The sequence below is a fragment of the Berghia stephanieae genome, chromosome 5, assembly GCF_034508935.2.
Source record: "Berghia stephanieae isolate SIO BIC M18660-M18661 chromosome 5, UCSD_Bste_1.3, whole genome shotgun sequence".
Lineage (NCBI taxonomy): Eukaryota > Metazoa > Mollusca > Gastropoda > Nudibranchia > Aeolidiidae > Berghia > Berghia stephanieae.
This window is the reverse complement of record NC_088364.1, coordinates 1,404,887-1,425,328: the sequence shown is the minus strand read 5'-3', so window position 1 is coordinate 1,425,328 and position 20,442 is coordinate 1,404,887. Positions and strand designations below refer to the sequence as shown.

Here is a 20,442-nt window from a genome sequence, read left to right as displayed (position 1 = left end):
AAATGCATAGTTATTGTTTTGGGAGATGATATTTTTTTCCTTGTAAATCATCTCTCTGTTATGTATTATTATATTTGTTATTTTGAATGTAATATGAAAGCATTTGTATTCCTCTTTGTTGGATTTTGTGCTTGTGTCCGGATGAGACTTTAGGTGATCTCAAACTAAGTACATTGGTGGTATGCTCTGATCCCTATTTGTTCCCAGTTCTCCTTTGTCTTACTTTCTCTTGGGTGATTTAATTGTAATTCGAGAACTTTTTACTATCCCATTTTCTTCCTTTTTACTGGCCCTGATATGACCTAAATGTGTTGCAAGCACCGTAAAACCCTTAAAAACAAACAAACATAACTCTTGTTATGTCTGACTCACTTGGAGCCCTTAAATATTATGAATGGGATGCATCAATTTGATTTCATCCCAAAGGTTTCCACCTTTTTCATTATCATCATTCAAACTCGCATTTTTCGGGACATACATTTATAGGAAAAGTTGTTTTGTTTTGTTTTGTTTTTTAATTCTATTTTGAGATTTTGTCTCATGCTACATAAAAAGAAAAAGACAAAGTCTATATTTTGGAGAGTATAATACTGTTTTATCCTATGATGAGGTAGTAAATCTGGCTTTTATAAGGTTAGGAAGGTAATGGATATATATATATATATAATGAAATTGATGAATGAAGGTTGAATTTACGTGGATAAAGAAAATAATTGTCTGTGCAGAAAGAATTTATCAACAATATGTATAGCACAATCCTTTAATAGATAGATATAGATCTTTGATCGTTGGGGTAACCATGTATTTTTTTATTTTTTTTTCCAGACCAGAGCTTAACATCCTGGCCTTCCAACCTTGGACCAATTTGAATATTCGACAGAAAGTAGATGATGCCCTTGACGAGGTGAGAGTGGAATTAGTGATTTGTTTCAGAAATGATTTTGCATTTACATTGTAGATTGTGTAGAAGAAATCCTGCAACGTTTAAACAACTATTGTCATTTTAAATAGATTGATAAACTAAAGGAATGAAAGGACAAAGTTACAGGCACTAGTTTTCTCATTTTTAAAAATGAGATTCCTTTATAGTAATTTGTGTATGTCATGTCTCCATCCTTCTGAATGAAAGGACAAAGTTACAGGCACTAGTTTTCTCATTTTTAAAAATGAGATTCCTTTATAGTAATTTCTGTGTGTCATGTCTCCATCCTTCTGAATGAAGATATTTTGTATTTGAATCCTAATCAGGGACAGCATGGCTCAGCGGTACGGTCGTTGCTTCGTACCCAAAAGGGACCGAGAATTCTATCACCCGCCCCTGCGCTGTGTGGCCTTGAGCAAGTCACCTCGCCCTAGCTCAATTTGCGGCACTGCACTGCGGCTGATGCCTGATTTATTCCAGTCTTCCCTTGGAATAGACCCTAGAGACAAATTTCCCCTATGGAATGAATAAAGGGAATTTTATTATTTTGATTTTGGTGCATTGTTGTTGATTTAAAAAAAAAATTAAACAATTGTGATCACATGGGTTGTAAAGATGACAACTGATTAAAAAGAAAAAATAACAAATTCTTGATTAACTTTGAACATTTTTTCTGAATCTAGAGTTAATTCTTTAGTGCGCTAGGGTTCTGTGAGAATGGTATGTGAGAAATTTTAAAATGGAAAGACCTTTAATTAAGTAACATGTGTCAAGTGCTGTCATCACAATAGGATTCAACAGTCGTAACGTCACTTCCTTCCTTATGACGCATGGTAACTTAGTAACACTGACTCTAAACTATCGGAACAATGGCAGACGCCGTATGAAATATTTCTCCGGCGAGCATAAAAGCGTATCCAGAGGGAAAAAAAACCATAAATTTGATCATGTTTTGACTTTTACACATTCTGATCACAAGACATGAAAAGTTCTAGCCAGCACGAAGAATAAAAAGTACAGATTTTCTTTGTTTGACATCAGACCACTGAATCCAATTGCTTTTGTTATTTCAATACTCATTCTTTTTTTTTTTTCTTTTTATTCTTTCTTTCCTTTTCTTGCATTCCAGTTTTTCAACATTGTCATCAAAGAATTTGTCTACACATGGTACAGGTAATGTGGGCGTATAGGAATCCATTGGAGTAGGGAAATGTGGGATCAGAATGGACAATCTTCGAATACATTATCCTAGAAATTAAAAGCATCTTTTTAAAAAAAAAATCAGATCAAGTAAAGCAAATTGAATTGTTTGTAAAGAATTTTTAAGCGCCTTGAGGTTTCAACAAAAGGCGGTATTGAAATATGCTGCTTATTATTATTATTATTATTATTATTATTATTATATTATTATTATTATTTATTATTATTATTATTATTATTAAAAAGAATTTCTCAACAAACACATAATCTGTGATGTGTTCATTGAAATGGTAATGACATTTATTTTGCTTTTGATAAATGTAATTTTATGTCACAAATGATATTAATTGTTGAAATCAGAGTTTTCATTAGAACAAAAGTAATTATAAATAATTGACATGTATGCCAAACAGTTATATGTGTAGGAAGTAAAATTTTCAAGGTTTGAAGAACTGTTTCATCGGTTGAAATAGAAATCCTGGCAAATAACTAAAAGAATGCATCTACAATGGCTTGTTTGATCTTTTGAATTTTTTATTTTGTTTTGTTAATTCTTCAGAGATTTGAGTGAGGATGAGGAGTTTGTGGATGAGCTACGGTGTAACTTTAGATTCTTGGCATCTGTGTTGCTGCGGAGGATTAAAAAGGTTTGTAGAAAATATAATTTTGTCTCACAATACAATGTACAATTTTTTCTCCTTGTCAAATTTGAATTGCCTTCAATACTTTGTCTTTAGTCATGATAAAAGTCACTGTGTGATGCTCAATGCATGTTACAAATACACACAATCATATTAAGCAGGATTAACGGACAGGAGGGAGGAAGAGGAGAAAAGGGGTGGGAAAGAGAGGGGATGAAGGGGGAGCGGAAGGGAAGATAGAAGACTAGGGGAGAGAGGGAGAGAGAGATTTATGATAAAACATTTTATAATGACAATTATAATGATGATGGTGATTATTATTATTATTATTATTATTATTTATTATTATTTATTATTATTATTATTATTGTTATTATTATTATTATTATTATTATTATTGTTATTATTATTATTATTATTATTATTATTATTATTATTATTATTATTATTATTATTATTATTATTGTTATTATTATTATAATACATGACATTCATATCGCGCATTTTTATCACTGTGTGATGCTCAATGCATGTTACAAATCAATATACAAAAGTTACTTATATAAAACGTATATCACAATGATGATATCAATAACAGCAGTGTCTGTAATATCGTATCAATATCATGAAAATGTAATGGTAAAACGGTAGTGCTTGGAATCCATAGAATCCCATCCTGGCAGGTATTACATGCTCCAGTTACAAAACTAATGAGTTTAGGCTTTCTACAAAATACACATGGACTGGAAAATTAGTAAAACATAATTTTCCAAACCAATTTGTCATGTTTTTCTTTTGTTTTGTCGTTGTTTTGTTTTTCTTTGGTGAATTTATTGATTGAGCTTTATATAGCGCAATATCCACTAAAGTGAGTGGAGCAGGCACTTATGTTGGTAACAACAAGATATGAAGTGAGTAGAAAAGTGCCAGAAGACAATAGAGAAATAAAAAATTTTTGCGCGGCGGTGGTGGGGTTTGAACCTGCGACCTTATTGGTACGACAACTCCGCCTGGCAGGTGAGAGCGTGGCTCTACCGTGTGAGCTATCCACGAACACAAAAATATTCGTTTCAAACCCAAAGTCATTTCTAGATCCCTCTCTCACCCACTTCTTGAGACCGCCGATTCGTTCACCACCATCGCGAAGTAATTTTGACCAGCAGTTAAGCTTAATAGCCAATATTCTCATCACAAACATATAACATAGAAACGATTGAGACATTGAGTATGCTCCGGTATATGGGGTGAATTTTTAATCAGAAAAGTGAGTGGAGCAGGCACTTATGTTGGTAACAACAAGATATGAAGTGAGTAGAAAAGTGCCAGAAGACAATAGAGAAATAAAAAATTTTTCGCGGAGGTGGTGGGGTTTGAACCTGGACCTTATTGGTACGACAACTCCGCCTGGCAGGTGAGAGCGTGGCTCTACCGTGTGAGCTATCCACGAACACAAAAATATTCGTTTCAAACCCAAAGTCATTTCTAGATCCCTCTCTCACCCACTTCTTGAGACCGCCGATTCGTTCACCACCATCGCGAAGTAATTTTGACCAGCAGTTAAGCTTAATAGCCAATATTCTCATCACAAACATATAACATAGAAACGATTGAGACATTGAGTATGCTCCGGTATATGGGGTGAATTTTTAATTCAGAAAAGTGAGTGGAGCAGGCACTTATGTTGGTAACAACAAGATATGAAGTGAGTAGAAAAGTGCCAGAAGACAATAGAGAAATAAAAAAATTTTCGCGGCGGTGGTGGGGTTTGAACCTGCGACCTTATTGGTACGACAACTCCGCCTGGCAGGTGAGAGCGTGGCTCTACCGTGTGAGCTATCCACGAACACAAAAATATTCGTTTCAAACCCAAAGTCATTTCTAGATCCCTCTCTCACCCACTTCTTGAGACCGCCGATTCGTTCACCACCATCGCGAAGTAATTTTGACCAGCAGTTAAGCTTAATAGCCAATATTCTCATCACAAACATATAACATAGAAACGATTGAGACATTGAGTATGCTCCGGTATATGGGGTGAATTTTTAATTCAGAAAAGTGAGTGGAGCAGGCACTTATGTTGGTAACAACAAGATATGAAGTGAGTAGAAAAGTGCCAGAAGACAATAGAGAAATAAAAATTTTCCGGCGGTGGTGGGGTTTGAACCTGCGACCTTATTGGTACGACAACTCCGCCTGGCAGGTGAGAGCGTGGCTCTACGTGTGAGCTATCCACGAACACAAAAATATTCGTTCAAACCCAAAGTCATTTCTAGATCCCTCTCTCACCCACTTCTTGAGACCGCCGATTCGTTCACCACCATCGCGAAGTAATTTTGACCAGCAGTTAAGCTTAATAGCCAATATTCTCATCACAAACATATAACATAAAACGATTGAGACATTGAGTATGCTCGGTATATGGGGTGAATTTTTAATTCAGAAAAGTGAGTGGAGCAGGCATTATGTTGGTAACAACAAGATATGAAGTGAGTAGAAAAGTGCCAGAAGACAATAGAGAAATAAAAAAAATTTTCGCGGCGGTGGTGGGGTTTGAACTGCGACCTTATTGGTACGACAACTCCGCTGCAGGTGAGAGCGTGGCTTACGTGTGAGCTATCCACGAACACAAAAATATTCGTTTCAAACCCAAGTCATTTCTAGATCCCTCTCTCACCATCAAGAGTCAACATCGGAATATACCAAGTTAACTTAATAGAATTTCTATCACAAAATATAAATAGAAACGATGGACAAATCTCGGATAGGGGTGAATTTAAAGAAAGAGGGACAGAATGTTGTAACAACAGATGAGTGGTAGAAAAGTGCCAAAGAAATAGAGAAAAAAAAAATTTCGCGGCGGTGGGGTTTGAACTGCACCTTATTGTAGACAATCCGCCGCAGGAAGCGTGGCTCTCCGGTGACTATCAGAACACAAAATTCGTTTCAACCCAATCATTTCTACCCTCTCTCACCACTTCTTGAGACCCCGATTCGTTCACACCATCGCGAAGTAATTTTGACCAGCAGTTAAGCTTAATAGCCAATATTCTCATCACAAACATATAACATAGAAACGATTGAGACATTGAGTATGCTCCGGTATATGGGGTGAATTTTTAATTCAGAAAAGTGAGTGGAGCAGGCACTTATGTTGGTAACAACAAGATATGAAGTGAGTAGAAAAGTGCCAGAAGACAATAGAGAAATAAAAAATTTTTCGCGGCGGTGGTGGGGTTTGAACCTGCGACCTTATTGGTACGACAACTCCGCCTGGCAGGTGAGAGCGTGGCTCTACCGTGTGAGCTATCACGAACACAAAAATATTCGTTTCAAACCCAAAGTCATTTCTAGATCCCTCTCTCACCCACTTCTTGAGACCGCCGATTCGTTCACCACCATCGCGAAGTAATTTTGACCAGCAGTTAAGCTTAATAGCCAATATTCTCATCACAAACATATAACATAGAAACGATTGAGACATTGAGTATGCTCCGGTATATGGGGTGAATTTTTAATTCAGAAAAGTGAGTGGAGCAGGCACTTATGTTGGTAACAACAAGATATGAAGTGAGTAGAAAAGTGCCAGAAGACAATAGAGAAATAAAAAAAATTTCGCGGCGGTGGTGGGGTTTGAACCTGCGACCTTATTGGTACGACAACTCCGCCTGGCAGGTGAGAGCGTGGCTCTACCGTGTGAGCTATCCACGAACACAAAAATATTCGTTTCAAACCCAAAGTCATTTCTAGATCCCTCTCTCACCCACTTCTTGAGACCGCCGATTCGTTCACCACCATCGCGAAGTAATTTTGACCAGCAGTTAAGCTTAATAGCCAATATTCTCATCACAAACATATAACATAGAAACGATTGAGACATTGAGTATGCTCCGGTATATGGGGTGAATTTTAATTCAGAAAAGTGAGTGGAGCAGGCACTTATGTTGGTAACAACAAGATATGAAGTGAGTAGAAAAGTGCCAGAAGACAATAGAGAAATAAAAAATTTTTCGCGGCGGTGGTGGGGTTTGAACCTGCGACCTTATTGGTACGACAACTCCGCCTGGCAGGTGAGAGCGTGGCTCTACCGTGTGAGCTATCCACGAACACAAAAATATTCGTTTCAAACCCAAAGTCATTTCTAGATCCCTCTCTCACCCACTTCTTGAGACCGCCGATTCGTTCACCACCATCGCGAAGTAATTTTGACCAGCAGTTAAGCTTAATAGCCAATATTCTCATCACAAACATATAACATAGAAACGATTGAGACATTGAGTATGCTCCGGTATATGGGGTGAATTTTTAATTCAGAAAAGTGAGTGGAGCAGGCACTTATGTTGGTAACAACAAGATATGAAGTGAGTAGAAAAGTGCCAGAAGACAATAGAGAAATAAAAAAAATTTTCGCGGCGGTGGTGGGGTTTGAACCTGCGACCTTATTGGTACGACAACTCCGCCTGGCAGGTGAGAGCGTGGCTCTACCGTGTGAGCTATCCACGAACACAAAAATATTCGTTTCAAACCCAAAGTCATTTCTAGATCCCTCTCTCACGGTCTCAAGAAGTATATACCGGAGCATACTCAATGTCTCAATCGTTTCTATGTTATATGTTTGTGATGAGAATATTGGCTATTAAGCTTAACTGCTGGTCAAAATTACTTCGCGATGGTGGTGAACGAATCGGCGGTCTCAAGAAGTGGGTGAGAGAGGGATCTAGAAATGACTTTGGGTTTGAAACGAATATTTTTGTGTTCGTGGATAGCTCACACGGTAGAGCCACGCTCTCACCTGCCAGGCGGAGTTGTCGTACCAATAAGGTCGCAGGTTCAAACCCCACCACCGCCGCGAAAAAAATTTTTATTTCTCTATTGTCTTCTGGCACTTTTCTACTCACTTCATATCTTGTTAATATCCACTAAATGTGCTCAAAGCGCTTTACAAGGGGTCCCTGGTCAACAGCAACATTTAACATGTAGGACGGGACATGACGCCTATTAGGCGATATTACAATTTTTAGGACAAAGACAACACTGTTAACGGCCAGGTACTCATTTTGCACCTGAGTACGGTGAGAGAATGTGAGTAAAGAGCCTTTTCCAAGGACTCAACTATGCGCCGAGTGCGAGGCTCGAACCCAGGACCTTCCGATCTGAAAGCGAGTGTCATACCACAAGACCACATAGCCGTGAAATCAATAATGTCTGAACTGGATTGTTCAATGTCAACTTGAACTATATTCATTTCTTCTTATTTTGGTTATGTCTATCATGAAATAATCTCCATTGTATTTTATCAGGTGGATCTGGCCCAACTCGTGACAGGACGTATGTTACAGGCCGGTATTCAGCACATTGACATGTGTGTACATGCTTACAAACAAGGTGTGTAGCTTTGAAATATTGAAAGACAGGAATGACAATTTGGAGCTTTTTCTTTTTACGTTTGGATTTCAGTGATGTGATCTTTATTATTATTATTATTATTATTATTATTATTATTATTATTATTATTATTATTATTATTATTATTATTATTATTTATTATTTTTAAATCATTATTATTATTTATTACTGTTATTATTATTATTATTATTATTATTATTATTATTATTATTATTATTATTATTATTATTATATACTATTATTATTATCATTATTATTATTATTATTATTATTATTATTATTATTATTTCCATTATCACTATTATTATTATGTCATCGCTTTCATGGTCAAACACATCGACTCTCTGTCAGACGAAAGATTACGTCTAAAAATTTGAGAAACATCAACAAGGACAGTCTGGACAGGGAAATGTCAGAGCATTTTGCAGATACCAAAATCCAGACTGCACTCCAATATGGTGAGAAGCTCTCTGAGCTCCTAGAGCGCCATGCTCCCACAACAACAAGGAAAGTCAGGAATCGACCATTGGACCTGTGGATGAACATTGCCATCAAAGAGGCCAAATCTGAAAGAAGACGTGCAGAATGACGCACACTGATTACCAAGCAAAGCGTGCTTATTTGAATGATAAAATCTCCAATTGTCCAACAACAAAGATATTATACTGCATAACAAAGTCAATGACCGGAACAAATATTGATTGTGTTTCCCCTAATACTATCCCAGAAAAAGATTTTCCTAATGAATTTGGTTCCTATTTCTAAAACAAAGTGTCCAATATAAGACAAGACAAGATATAAGACCAAAGTTCTGCGTCTCCGCCAAAATGTGAATCATACAATGGCAAGGATTCGTTTAACAAATTTACCCCAGTGACTGAAGAAGAAATCAGGAAACTCATATCTTCTCCCCCTAAAACATGTTGCCTCGACCCAATCCCCACTTCACATTACTTGAATATATCCATATATAACATTGCGTATTCCTGTGATCATCGTCTACTCAAATAAAATAACTAATAAATTAAGGATTCTCGAAATAAATAAGTTTTTAAGTGCTGCCTGAAAGCGAGTTCAGTTGGAACACACGAAGCGATAAGGGGAGAAAGACGGTGCAAAGTGACTAAAGGATCTGTCAGAAAGTTTGTTTTGTTTTTTTTGACACTTTAAGTAGACGATGATCACCTGATATCAATGCACAGAGGGGACCATATGGTTCAACAAGATCATTGAGATAAGCAGGGATGCTTCCGTGAAAACATTTAAAATACATGACTCCAACCTTAACCCTCTCCTTACCACCCATAGGAAGATCGTCACTTTCGTTACGATGTAACCGACAGTTTTCTCATTCTGATTTCTTGTGTACATCACAAAATTTAAAGAAATGTTTTGATCACAACTATAAATACTAAACACTGTTGTAGAGCTCACTTGTTACTTATTTGTTTGAGTAAGAAAAGTCTATTTTTGTGCTGGGGGAGTGTGAATTTTCGGGGGAAATTCTAAAAACAGCTGGTAAGGAGAGAGTTAAAGAGCACACTGGCCCTAATGGGAAGCCAGTGTAAAGTCAAAAGCAAAGTCTTCTTAAAACTATTCTAGCAGCTTGATATTGAAACCGCTGCAGTGTATCAAGTAACAAACATGGGGAATTAGACAGGAGTGAATCACAATAGTCTAAACGAGTAAAAACAAAACCAGACACTAGAGTCTTTAAAGAATTTTGATTTTAAAATGCCAAAAGTTGGCCAATACGACGAATTTCACAATACAGTGCTTTACAAAGTTTTCAGAAAACATTTTCACATCATCAATACAAATCGACAGGCTTGTTCAAAATATGTTATTTTTATGATTACATAATAAGAGTTCTATTTTCTCATCGTTCATGTTCAGTTTATGAGCTACCATCCAGTTCTTCACATCTTCAATGCAGTTCTCCATCGATTTCAGTAAGCCTTTCATTTCATTTGGTTTTGCCGATTGGTATAGCTGGGTGTCATCAGTGTACATATGGTACATGACATCGTGATGACTTATAACACCTCCCAATAGTTGTGTGTATAAATTGTAGAGAATGGGACCCAGAACAGATCCCTGGGGCACACCAAAGTCAGACGTAAAAATATCCAATTTTATTCCTTTTACTTGAATTGTTTGTGTGTGGCCAACAAGGTAGGACTCGAACCATTTTAATACTGTTCCAGACAATCCAAACGTTCTGGAGAGACACTGGACTAGAATGGAATGGTCTATCGTTTTGACCATAAAACATTCAGTGTTTGGTATTTTGGTCTTTTTTTGAAGCTGTTATATTCATTTTTGTTTAATTACTTTTTAAAGTCGACAGCTTCTAGCGGCTTACTATCACTCAGATTTATATTATTTTCAAATTTCATTTCTGTCAATAGCGGAAGACAAAGGAGATCTACAGAGTATTTGTCTGGAGCACATGGGTCCCCACGTCCATTGTGCCATGTGGAGTAGAAAGGCAGAGATGGAATATCTCAGACGTCTGGTGGAAGCACTGTTCCCATACATCTTACGGCCACAGGCTCTCAACTCTAGGTAAAACTTTTGTTAAAATATAAACACGATTATTATATATATAATATATATTGATTCCTAAAGCTCCCTTTCCCAACTAACCTTCTATGTTTTTTGATTTCCCATTTTAATTTTAGTGATAATGTTCCATGGATCTGCGGAATTCCGGGATTTTGGGAATTTCTCGAAATTATTCGTTGATTTTACTGTGTGAAATATTTTCCTCTGATAGAGGCTCAGGTTGCTTGGTGGTGAATTCATGGCTAAAATCACCATCAAGTCTTGTTTCATATTTTAATACATGTACTCAGTTGCATGAATTTTGGTTACACGTCCATTTATATGACATCAGCCTAGACAGACTGGTGCCAAATGTCAAAAGTGACACAAGACCAGCGGTGGTCTTCGATGAGTTGATGGACAAAACGGAAAGGATGTTTTTTTTTTTTAATGTTATATTTAAATTTGACCGATGGATCGATACACTTTCCTCCTTTTTCACAAATTGACTTTATTATGACTGTAATGTGCATGAGAGTTGTCTAAAAATAAAACAAGGAAACACCTTAAGTCATGTCTCTCATGACATTATATTGAAGGATTCAGCAAGGTTTGAAAGTTGAATTCATAGTGAGACATGTGAAAGTAGCCAATTGTGTCCCACTTTGTGAGATCTGGTATGAGGTCGGAATGATCTCGATGAAGACAATAGAGGTTACAGTGCTGCCAATCTTACGTTAAAAAATGCGTATTCTTCCCCATTTTCGTTCACTGTACACAGTTTGCGGAGGATTGCACGCATTATTATATCTCTATTATTGTAGCATTTTAACAAGCATACTCTCATTTAGTGTACTTAAACACGTTAATCTGTTTGTTGACCCAGAAGTTTTTATAAGGAGTTAGATATCATTTTATCTATGAGATTTATATATGGATTCTGTTAGTCGATTCTATTGATTATAGCCCATAAAGCGAAAGTTTATTCACTCATTTTACATTCGATCATAATATTGCTAGTATGTCAATTTGCCCATTATCAAATTTAGGGCTAATTATAGTATTTGAAGGACTATACACATTTGTCCAAAATCTGACTCATTTTGGCTCTCCATTGTTCACATTTACATAGGCTAGGGTTGGCAGCACTGGGGTTAGAGTCAATATTATCTGAATTCAATTTTTTAACTAGCTTCAGAAACCAAATTATCTCTCCTCAGTCGCATCATTTCTTATAACTCAGCTTTAGCCATTCAAGAATAAATTATAATTTTATTCATCAGGTTCCTCTCTGGCATAACATTGTGTTAAGGTGATAGGTCATAACTAAGAGGGTAAGGGGGATAACTCATCTCTATCATAATTTGACTCATCGCTTTTTGCAATTAGGTTCCTAGTTTGAAGTCCATGTTGGAGCAACTTGTACAGTCTTATATTTGATGTCAGTAGATTGTGTACGTGTGTGACCTAGTAAATTGGCACAATCATCCACTCATTGAGTGTCAACCACTGTGTCACAATTTGCCAGAGAAGTCTTGACGTCACACCATCTCCTTTTCCAGTTCCAAACCCCTTGGAAGTGTGCATGTAGAGAGGACTAATACTGAATAGGCTACATATTGAATCATGAGGTTGCATAACTGTTTTAGTAACAGGTTGTATAAGCAGATTCTTATGATGACGGGGCATAATCCTTTGAGTCCTTGGAAAACGGCTCTTTACTCACATTCTCTCACCGTATTCAGGTGTAAAAAGAGTACCTGGCCGTTAACAGCGTTGCCTCTGTCCGAAAAAAATGTGTAAAATTGTCTTAAAGGCATCAAGTCCTGTCCTATATGTTAAATGTTGCTGTTGGCCAGGGACCCCTTCTAAAGCGCTTTGAGCATGTTTAGTGGATATTGCGCTCTATATAAAAGCTCAGTTTGATTTATTTTTATTTTTTTTTATAAAAGAAGGAGGATGGATGATCGTTATTGACAACCAGCATATATTTAGACTAGAAAATAAGATGCCATCACATTGAAGGCAGAAGATGAATGACGCAAGGTATGAGTTCAGTCCTCCGGAAGATTTGAGATCTGAACCAGTTTTTGACATCACACCTTTGTTTTCTATTAGACTTTTTTAAAAAAAATTTTAATGAATCCAATGCCTATACTGTCTCCCATAGTGGGCAGGGAGACACTTACTGTGTCTTCTATCCCCTCTATCTGTTTTCCAACTTGCTTTCTATCTCTGTCTTGGAATGAGATTACTTGGTTTTGTCCAGGCCCTGGCTGGGAGGGAAACAGTCAAATGTTTAGTTAGAGTTTTGTGAGATGGTATTTTATTCCTTTTAAATCTTCTCTCTGCTATGCACTGTTTTGTTTTGTTTACATATTATATATGATTTGTAAACATTTGAGTGTATTCCTCTTAGTTGGAACTTGTACTTGTGTCTGGATGAGACTGAGGTGATCTCAAACTAAGTACTTTGATAGTGTGCTCTTGGAATCTACATCTGTTTCCTATTTGAACAAATTCCCCTTTGTCTTACCTTTTCTTGGGTACTTTAATTGTAATTCTAGAACTTTTTACTATCCCATTTTCTTCCTTTTTACTGGTGCTGATGTGACTTTAATGTGTTGCAATCGCTGTAAAACCATTAAAAACAAAACAAACAAAGCCTAGGCTGTGAATTTAAAATAGTGTTTATCTGCATGTAGGTATTATAATGACCTTGACTTGATAAATAGCACGTGTCCTTATTCTTTGCCTTCCCTTCAAACCTTTTGATTTAGTGTGTGTTTTACGGACTCGGATGACTTTGATAGGGACACATTTGTACCCGTGTTAAAGTAAGCTTTTGTCCTGCTGATGGTGATGGGGTTGCATCTGCTGGGACAGTCCCTTAACATTTTTGGGTTTTATTTTCTATTTCACCTTCTTTTATATTTTATTTCATTTCATTTCATACACATTATTGACACAGAGTTCTTGTTTATACAATTCCCAACAACTTTTTGTGCAAGTTTTGAAACAAAAATATGTTTTCAAATTAAAAATATTTTTTTTCTTTTTGTTGCATGAAAAATTCAGGATAGATATTTTTCAATTTCTAGCTTTTTTGCTTATTTTTTTAGTTCTCTTAGTTGCCACATTTTAGAAAAAGATTTGAAAAAGCCACAAGTCACAATTTTTATATTATTTATTTACTATTTTTTAAAATTCAATGTTGTAATTTTGAGTTTTGGCAAGAGAGTGGAGCAGGCACTTATGTTGATATTAACTAGAAATGAAAGTTAGGGAAGTGCTAAAGGACAATAGGGAATGAGATTAACGGAAGAGTAGCGTCCCTTGATTGGACGTCACCCATAATCTGTGACATCACCGGCGGAAAAGTTATTAGAGAGAGAACATCATGTTGTCGGAAGCGAGGACGAGAGACGCATGCGCACAACGCACATGACGTTCTCTCTCTAATAACTTTTCCGCCGGTGATGTCACAGACTATGGGTGACGTCCAATCAAGGGATGCTACTCTTCCACTAATCTCATTCCCTATAGAGAATACAAGTTTTTTTTATTCTCTTTTGTCTTCTGACACTTTCCTAACTCACTTCATTTCTTGTCATTTTGAGTTTAGAACCAACTGAATCGACCTCTATCGTGTTGAGGGTTGATTCAATCTCGACTGTGCTGCTATGTATGACACTGGCTTTTGGATTGGAAGGTCGTAGGTTTGAGTTTAGAACCAACTGAATCGACCTCTATCGTGTTGAGGGTTGATTCAATCTCGACTGTGCTGCTATGTATGACACTGGCTTTTGGATTGGAAGGTCGTAGGTTTGAGCCTCGCCCGGTGCATAGTTAAGTCCTTGGAGAAGGCTCTTTACTCACATTCTCTCACCATAATCAGGTGTAAAATGAGTACCTGGCTGTTAACAGCGTTGTCCCTGTCCGAAATTATTGTAACATTGCCTAACAGGCTTCATGTCCCGTCCTAAATGTTAAAATGTTGCTGTTGGCCAGGCACCCCTTTTAAAGCACTTTGAGCACATTTAGTGGATATTGCGCTCTATAAAAGCTCAATATTTTGTTTGTTTGTTTGATCTGTGATTCAAATAACGAAAATGAGTAAAATAAATATAAAAATCCTTTTATTAGTCCAGTAGAAGACATTGGTTAAATCTTGAAGTGTCATCTGTTGTAGGATTTTAAAAAAAAACAACTGAACCCAGTAATCTTGTTGGTACCAGCGGGATGAGTTGACATTTGGGTTGGTGTCTGTTTCTATTGGACATGATAGTGAAGAATAGATTGATGATTCAGGTTTTCCCTATAAAAGGGCGGGAAAAAAGTAGTCCTTCAGAGCCATTAGGCCTAAAGAGCCGGAGTTTATCCTGGTTTCTATAGCATGAAACTAACAATAGCAATTGCTCACCACCTTTTGGATAGGATGCTAGTAGATAGCATATAAAAGAAAAAAAAACAAAAAAACTTTCTCAACTTGTCTTCAAACTTCTGGACTAATTTCGAATATTTTCTTATTCCAATTTTTCTTTGTTTTTGTCAATGATATTTGAATATTTGGTTTAAGTTTATTTGTAGCTGTTTTTGTCAATGATATTTGAATATTTGGTTTAAGTTTATTTGTAGCTGTTTTTGTCAATGATATTTGCATATTTGGTTTAAGTTTATTTGTAGCCCTTTGGTAAAGAAATTCACTAAATCCGGCTTTAAGATTTTTTTTCTTGAGAGTCCCGTCATGTCATTTATCACCTTTTTATCATCTATAACGTGTTTCCATCATAGTGGTCAAATCTTGTTACCAGCTGGAATATTATTGATGAATGAATGGACGGTGACCATCATGGAGCTAAGACATATTTTATAGTAGTGATAAATTAAAATTGAGCTTTTGTTGTGCACAATATCCACTAAACATGCTCAAATCGCTTTACAAGGGGTCCCTTGCCAACAGCAACATGTAACTTGTAGTACAAGACATGACTGACGTCTGTTAGGCGATATTACAACAATTTTTTAAATTTTTTTTCGGACAGAGACAATGCTGTTAATGGCCAGGTACTCATTTTACACCTGAGTATGGTGAGAGAATGTGAGTAAAGAGTATTTTCTAAGGAAAATAAATGATTTGTATACATGTGTAGAAACAATGTGCAAGCGTGTATGTTGGTGTATGGCTATGTCTGTAATGTAAACGTGTTGATGTTCATACCATGAACCAAACTGAGCATTGTTTACCTCACATGATTGCCTTTTTGCCTTTAATTTGGACAATAAAGATTATTATTATTATTATTATTATTATTATTATTATTATTATTATTATTATTATTATTATTATTATTATTATTATTATTATTATTATTATTATTATTTCAACAGGGCTTCCTCTCACAATGGTCAATAACAATACTTGTGAAATAAGAAACAAAACAAGGCTTATCCACTGGGTGGGGTTCCTGACCTCCCATAGCGGGCAGGGAGGCACTTACTGGGTCTTTTATCCCCCTATATCTGTTTTCCAACATGCTTTCTGTCTTTGTCTTGAAATGGAATAACTTGGATTTTTCCTGGCCCTCGGCGGAGTCCTGGCTGCGAGGGAAACAGTCAAATGCATAGTTATTGTTTTGGGAGATGATATTTTTTTCCTTGTAAATCATCTCTCTGTTATGTATTATTATATTTGTTATTTTTAATGTTTAATGTAAGCATTTGAGTGTATTCCTCTTTGTTGGATTTTGTGTTTGTGTCCGGATGAGACTTATAGGTGATCTCAAACTATGTACATTGATGGTATGCTCTTGGAATCTACATCTGATCCCTATTTGTTCCCAATTCCCCTATGTCTTACTTTTCTTGGGTGCTTTATTTGTAATTCTAGAACTTTTTACTATCCCATTTTCTTCCTTTTTACTGGCGCTGATATAACCTAAATGTGTTGCAAGAGTTGTAAAACCCTCAAAACAAGCAAACAAGGCTAATCTAATGCATTTGTGACATTGATGATGTTTGTTATGCTCGGTTGAACAAGATGCTGAATTTTTTTATATTGTGTGTATTTTGACTAAAGCTTTGATATAGGGAATGAGATTAGCGGAAGAGTAGCGTCCCTTGATTGGACGTCACCTTACAGAGAGAATGTCAATTTGGTTTTGAAGTGTTTCAAGCCAATTTCACCGTAAGCGAGGACGAGAGACGCATGCGCACAACCAACATGACGTTCTCTCTCTAATAACTTTTCCGCCGGTGACGTCACAGGCTACGGGTGACATCCAATCAAGGGACGCTACTCTTCCACTAATCTCATTCCCTATAAACCCAGATGAATATGGAGAAATTTTATCCTTTAATATAAGACAGACAACATATGGGTGATGACGTTTCAGGTTTTTCCTTGATCAAAATAAATGATTTTACTTGTCAGAAAATAAACCAGGCCTTTGTCAATGTATGATACAGTTGTATTCAAGGTGTACACCACTCACTAGTTATTTCATTATATATTTATTTATTTCTTGTTGATTTATGTATTTATTTATTAACATATGTATTTATTTATTTATTCATTGAATCATTTATTTATTTAATTATTTAGTTATATATTTATTCATTAAATAATTTATTTATTTATATGTTTCCCTATTTTTATTCATTTAATTATTTATTTATTCATTTATTCATTCATTCATGTATTTATTTATTTATTTATCTATCTATATATTTATATAACTTAAAGTGTTTTTTTTAATTATTTCTAAACTCAGGAGTACATGTGCATTAGTGAGAGAACTCCTGGCAGGATCAATTCTGTTACCTTCCATGGATGCCTTGGCCAATCCTGTAAGTTTGACATCCTTTCACTTATCCGAACCAGAATCTTACGTACTTATTTGAACCAGGACATCCTTTCACTTATCCGAACCAGAATCTTACGTACTTATTTGAACCAGGACATCCTTTCACACAACGTCCTAACGCTCCAAATCACATTCCAAAAATAATGATGGGCAGGAGGTCACGCTGTGTCTTCTATCCCCTGATATCCGTTTTCCGAGTTGCTTTCTGTCTTTGTCTTGGAACGGAATTACTTGGATTTGTCCTAGCCCTGGCCGGAGTCCCTGACTGGGAGGGAAACAGTCGAATGTTATAGTTATAGTTTTGGGAGATGATATTTTTATCCGTATAAATCATCTCACTGTTATGTATTGTTAGTTGTGTATTCTGAAAATATTTGAATGTGTTCCTCTTACTGATATCCTGTAGTGGTGTCTTGATGAGACTTGTAGGTGATCTCAAACTAAGTACATTTATGGTATGCTCTTGGAATCTACATCTAATCCCTATTTGAACCAATACCCCTTTGTCTTACTTTTTCTTAGATGCTTTGATTGTAATTTTAGAATATTTTGACTATTCCATTTTCTTCTTTTTACTGGCGCTTATATGACCTCTATGTGTTGCAAGAGCCATAAAACCATTAAAAACAAACAACACAACGTCCTAACATCTCCAAATCACATTCTAAAACTGATCATACATTTAATCCATTTCAGCAGTAGATTTGGAGAGAAAAATAAAGTGAGTAAATGTGACTCATATATAAGGGAACAACACAAAACAAACAACGTATCAGCCCTTGGCCTTTGTCAGGAAACAAACAACAAAACACAAAAATGCAAGATTACAAAAAAAAATCACATTTTGTACAAATGTGGAAACAATGTAAATGTATGGAGAGGATGTTGGATGTGAATGCAAGAATAGGCACAATAGAAGGGAAAGGGGGATACATGGGGGAGAGAGAAAGAGAGAGGGTGTGTGTGTGTGTGTGTGTGTGTGTGTGTGTCTGTGTGTAAAATGTTGTGACCCCCCCCCCTTATAAACTATCAATGACCAAATGCTGTAGTCCATAGAGTTCAAGTCAGGGTACATTGGAGGCTATTCATCTTTGAAAATAAATTGAATATGATTTTTGCCCACACTGAAAATAATGTAGCATTTTTAGAAGCAAAACAAACTTATTGCAGACTTTGCCAGATCGGTCATTTGTTTTTCAACCAGACGCGACAACTTGCACTATTAGCGCTGCAGTGTTAAAACAAGACGCACGTTTGGAAACTTTTGATAGAGTGATTTTTATACAAGTTTGGAATAACCAGCATAGTTTCTAAACCAATAAAGCATTTAAAAAATTAAACTTGGCAATAATTAACTTAAGGTCTTTTTCTCGTTGCTTGTAAATTTCCAAATATTCTCGTTTTACTGAAATAGCGTCGTAAAGTTTTCTGTTTTTTATTTCTCGCACCCTTTCATTCTATTTTTCTTTTTTCCTCTCTCTTTACCTAACAGGATATATCTCATTCTATGTTTATATATATATATACATATACATGTATATATTGATACACTTGTTTCTATACTATCCATTTTATCAGTCGACAATTTTCCGTAGTCCATAGTCTACGAACTGGAGACAACGAACTGGAGACAGTTGTCAATTGACCTTATTTATTTATATATATATATTATATTATATATATATATATATATATATATATATATATATATATATATATATATATATATAATATATATATATATATATATATATATATATATATATATATATATATATATATATATATATATATATATATATATATATATATATATATATATATATATATATATATATATATATATATTATATATATTGAATCTTGTTGGATACAAATTTGGTACGAAAAAGCAACAACACACAACAAATCAAACTCATGTAACACACAGTCTTGATGATGGCTGATAGGCCAGAAACATCGATGTAGACTGACTCCAACATTTTGGTAAATATTACAACAATGTATATATATATATATATGTTGGTGGGTGGTGTAGGTACGAGAGTGCTCAATATTATAGATTAGAGCATATAAAATAAATAAGAACACTCACATTATTCTATCCTTTGGTCAACCAAACACAGACGTACAACAATGGACAAACGCACAAGCCGTCATTAAAAAATTGCACAACACAACATTATATCCGTACATGTATGCACCACACACAAATACACACACACACACACACACACACACACAATGAGAACACAATACAAGATGTCACTACATAACAATACTAATCACCGCCTAATCAATAACATACACACTGGAACAAAAAATAACGAACTCATTTGAAGGTGCACAATGGATTTATTGTCGACTAAAGAGATGGAAAACCATTGAAACGATTGTCTCGACAGAATAGTGTGAGTGGTGAGTGTTCTTAGTTATTTTATTATATATATTTATATATATATATATATATATATATATATATATTATATATATATATATATATATATATATATATATATATTATATAATATATATATAATTACGAACCTCCATAAACACGAATCTATAAAAATACAAAAACACAACAATCTACTTTCACTTCCACTTCCTGATGAGAGCAACGCTCGATAACAACGTTGTAGAAGTCAAACAATCTTAATTATCTTTCAAACGTTTATAAATAGCTCCTTTTATCCTAAAGTTGAGCACTATTATTTCATGGTTTTTGTTTTTATAATTTATATATATATTCATACATATATGTATCTTTCTCCGTTACAGGATCTCTTGAATAATCTTCTTTTGGTTTTCTTTGACAATACACCAGTAAGTACAAGTCAAAGTGATACTAAGCTGCTAGAAG

General features: G+C 35.4%; 1 protein-coding gene across 3 annotated transcripts in view; it reads left to right on the top strand.

Annotated features, from left to right (window-relative positions):
* Nucleotides 1-20,442, top strand: part of LOC144972223 (sorting nexin-14-like) — an 80,278-nt gene that overhangs the window by 6,687 nt on the left and 53,149 nt on the right. For all 3 annotated transcript variants that reach the window (XM_078913256.1, XM_078913255.1, XM_078913254.1), the window contains exons 5-10: nucleotides 826-904; nucleotides 2,052-2,095; nucleotides 2,682-2,769; nucleotides 8,061-8,145; nucleotides 10,578-10,734; nucleotides 17,487-17,562. In XM_078913256.1, the coding sequence (XP_078769382.1) occupies nucleotides 826-904; nucleotides 2,052-2,095; nucleotides 2,682-2,769; nucleotides 8,061-8,145; nucleotides 10,578-10,734; nucleotides 17,487-17,562 (529 nt within the window). The remainder of the gene's footprint in view (nucleotides 1-825; nucleotides 905-2,051; nucleotides 2,096-2,681; nucleotides 2,770-8,060; nucleotides 8,146-10,577; nucleotides 10,735-17,486; nucleotides 17,563-20,442) is intronic.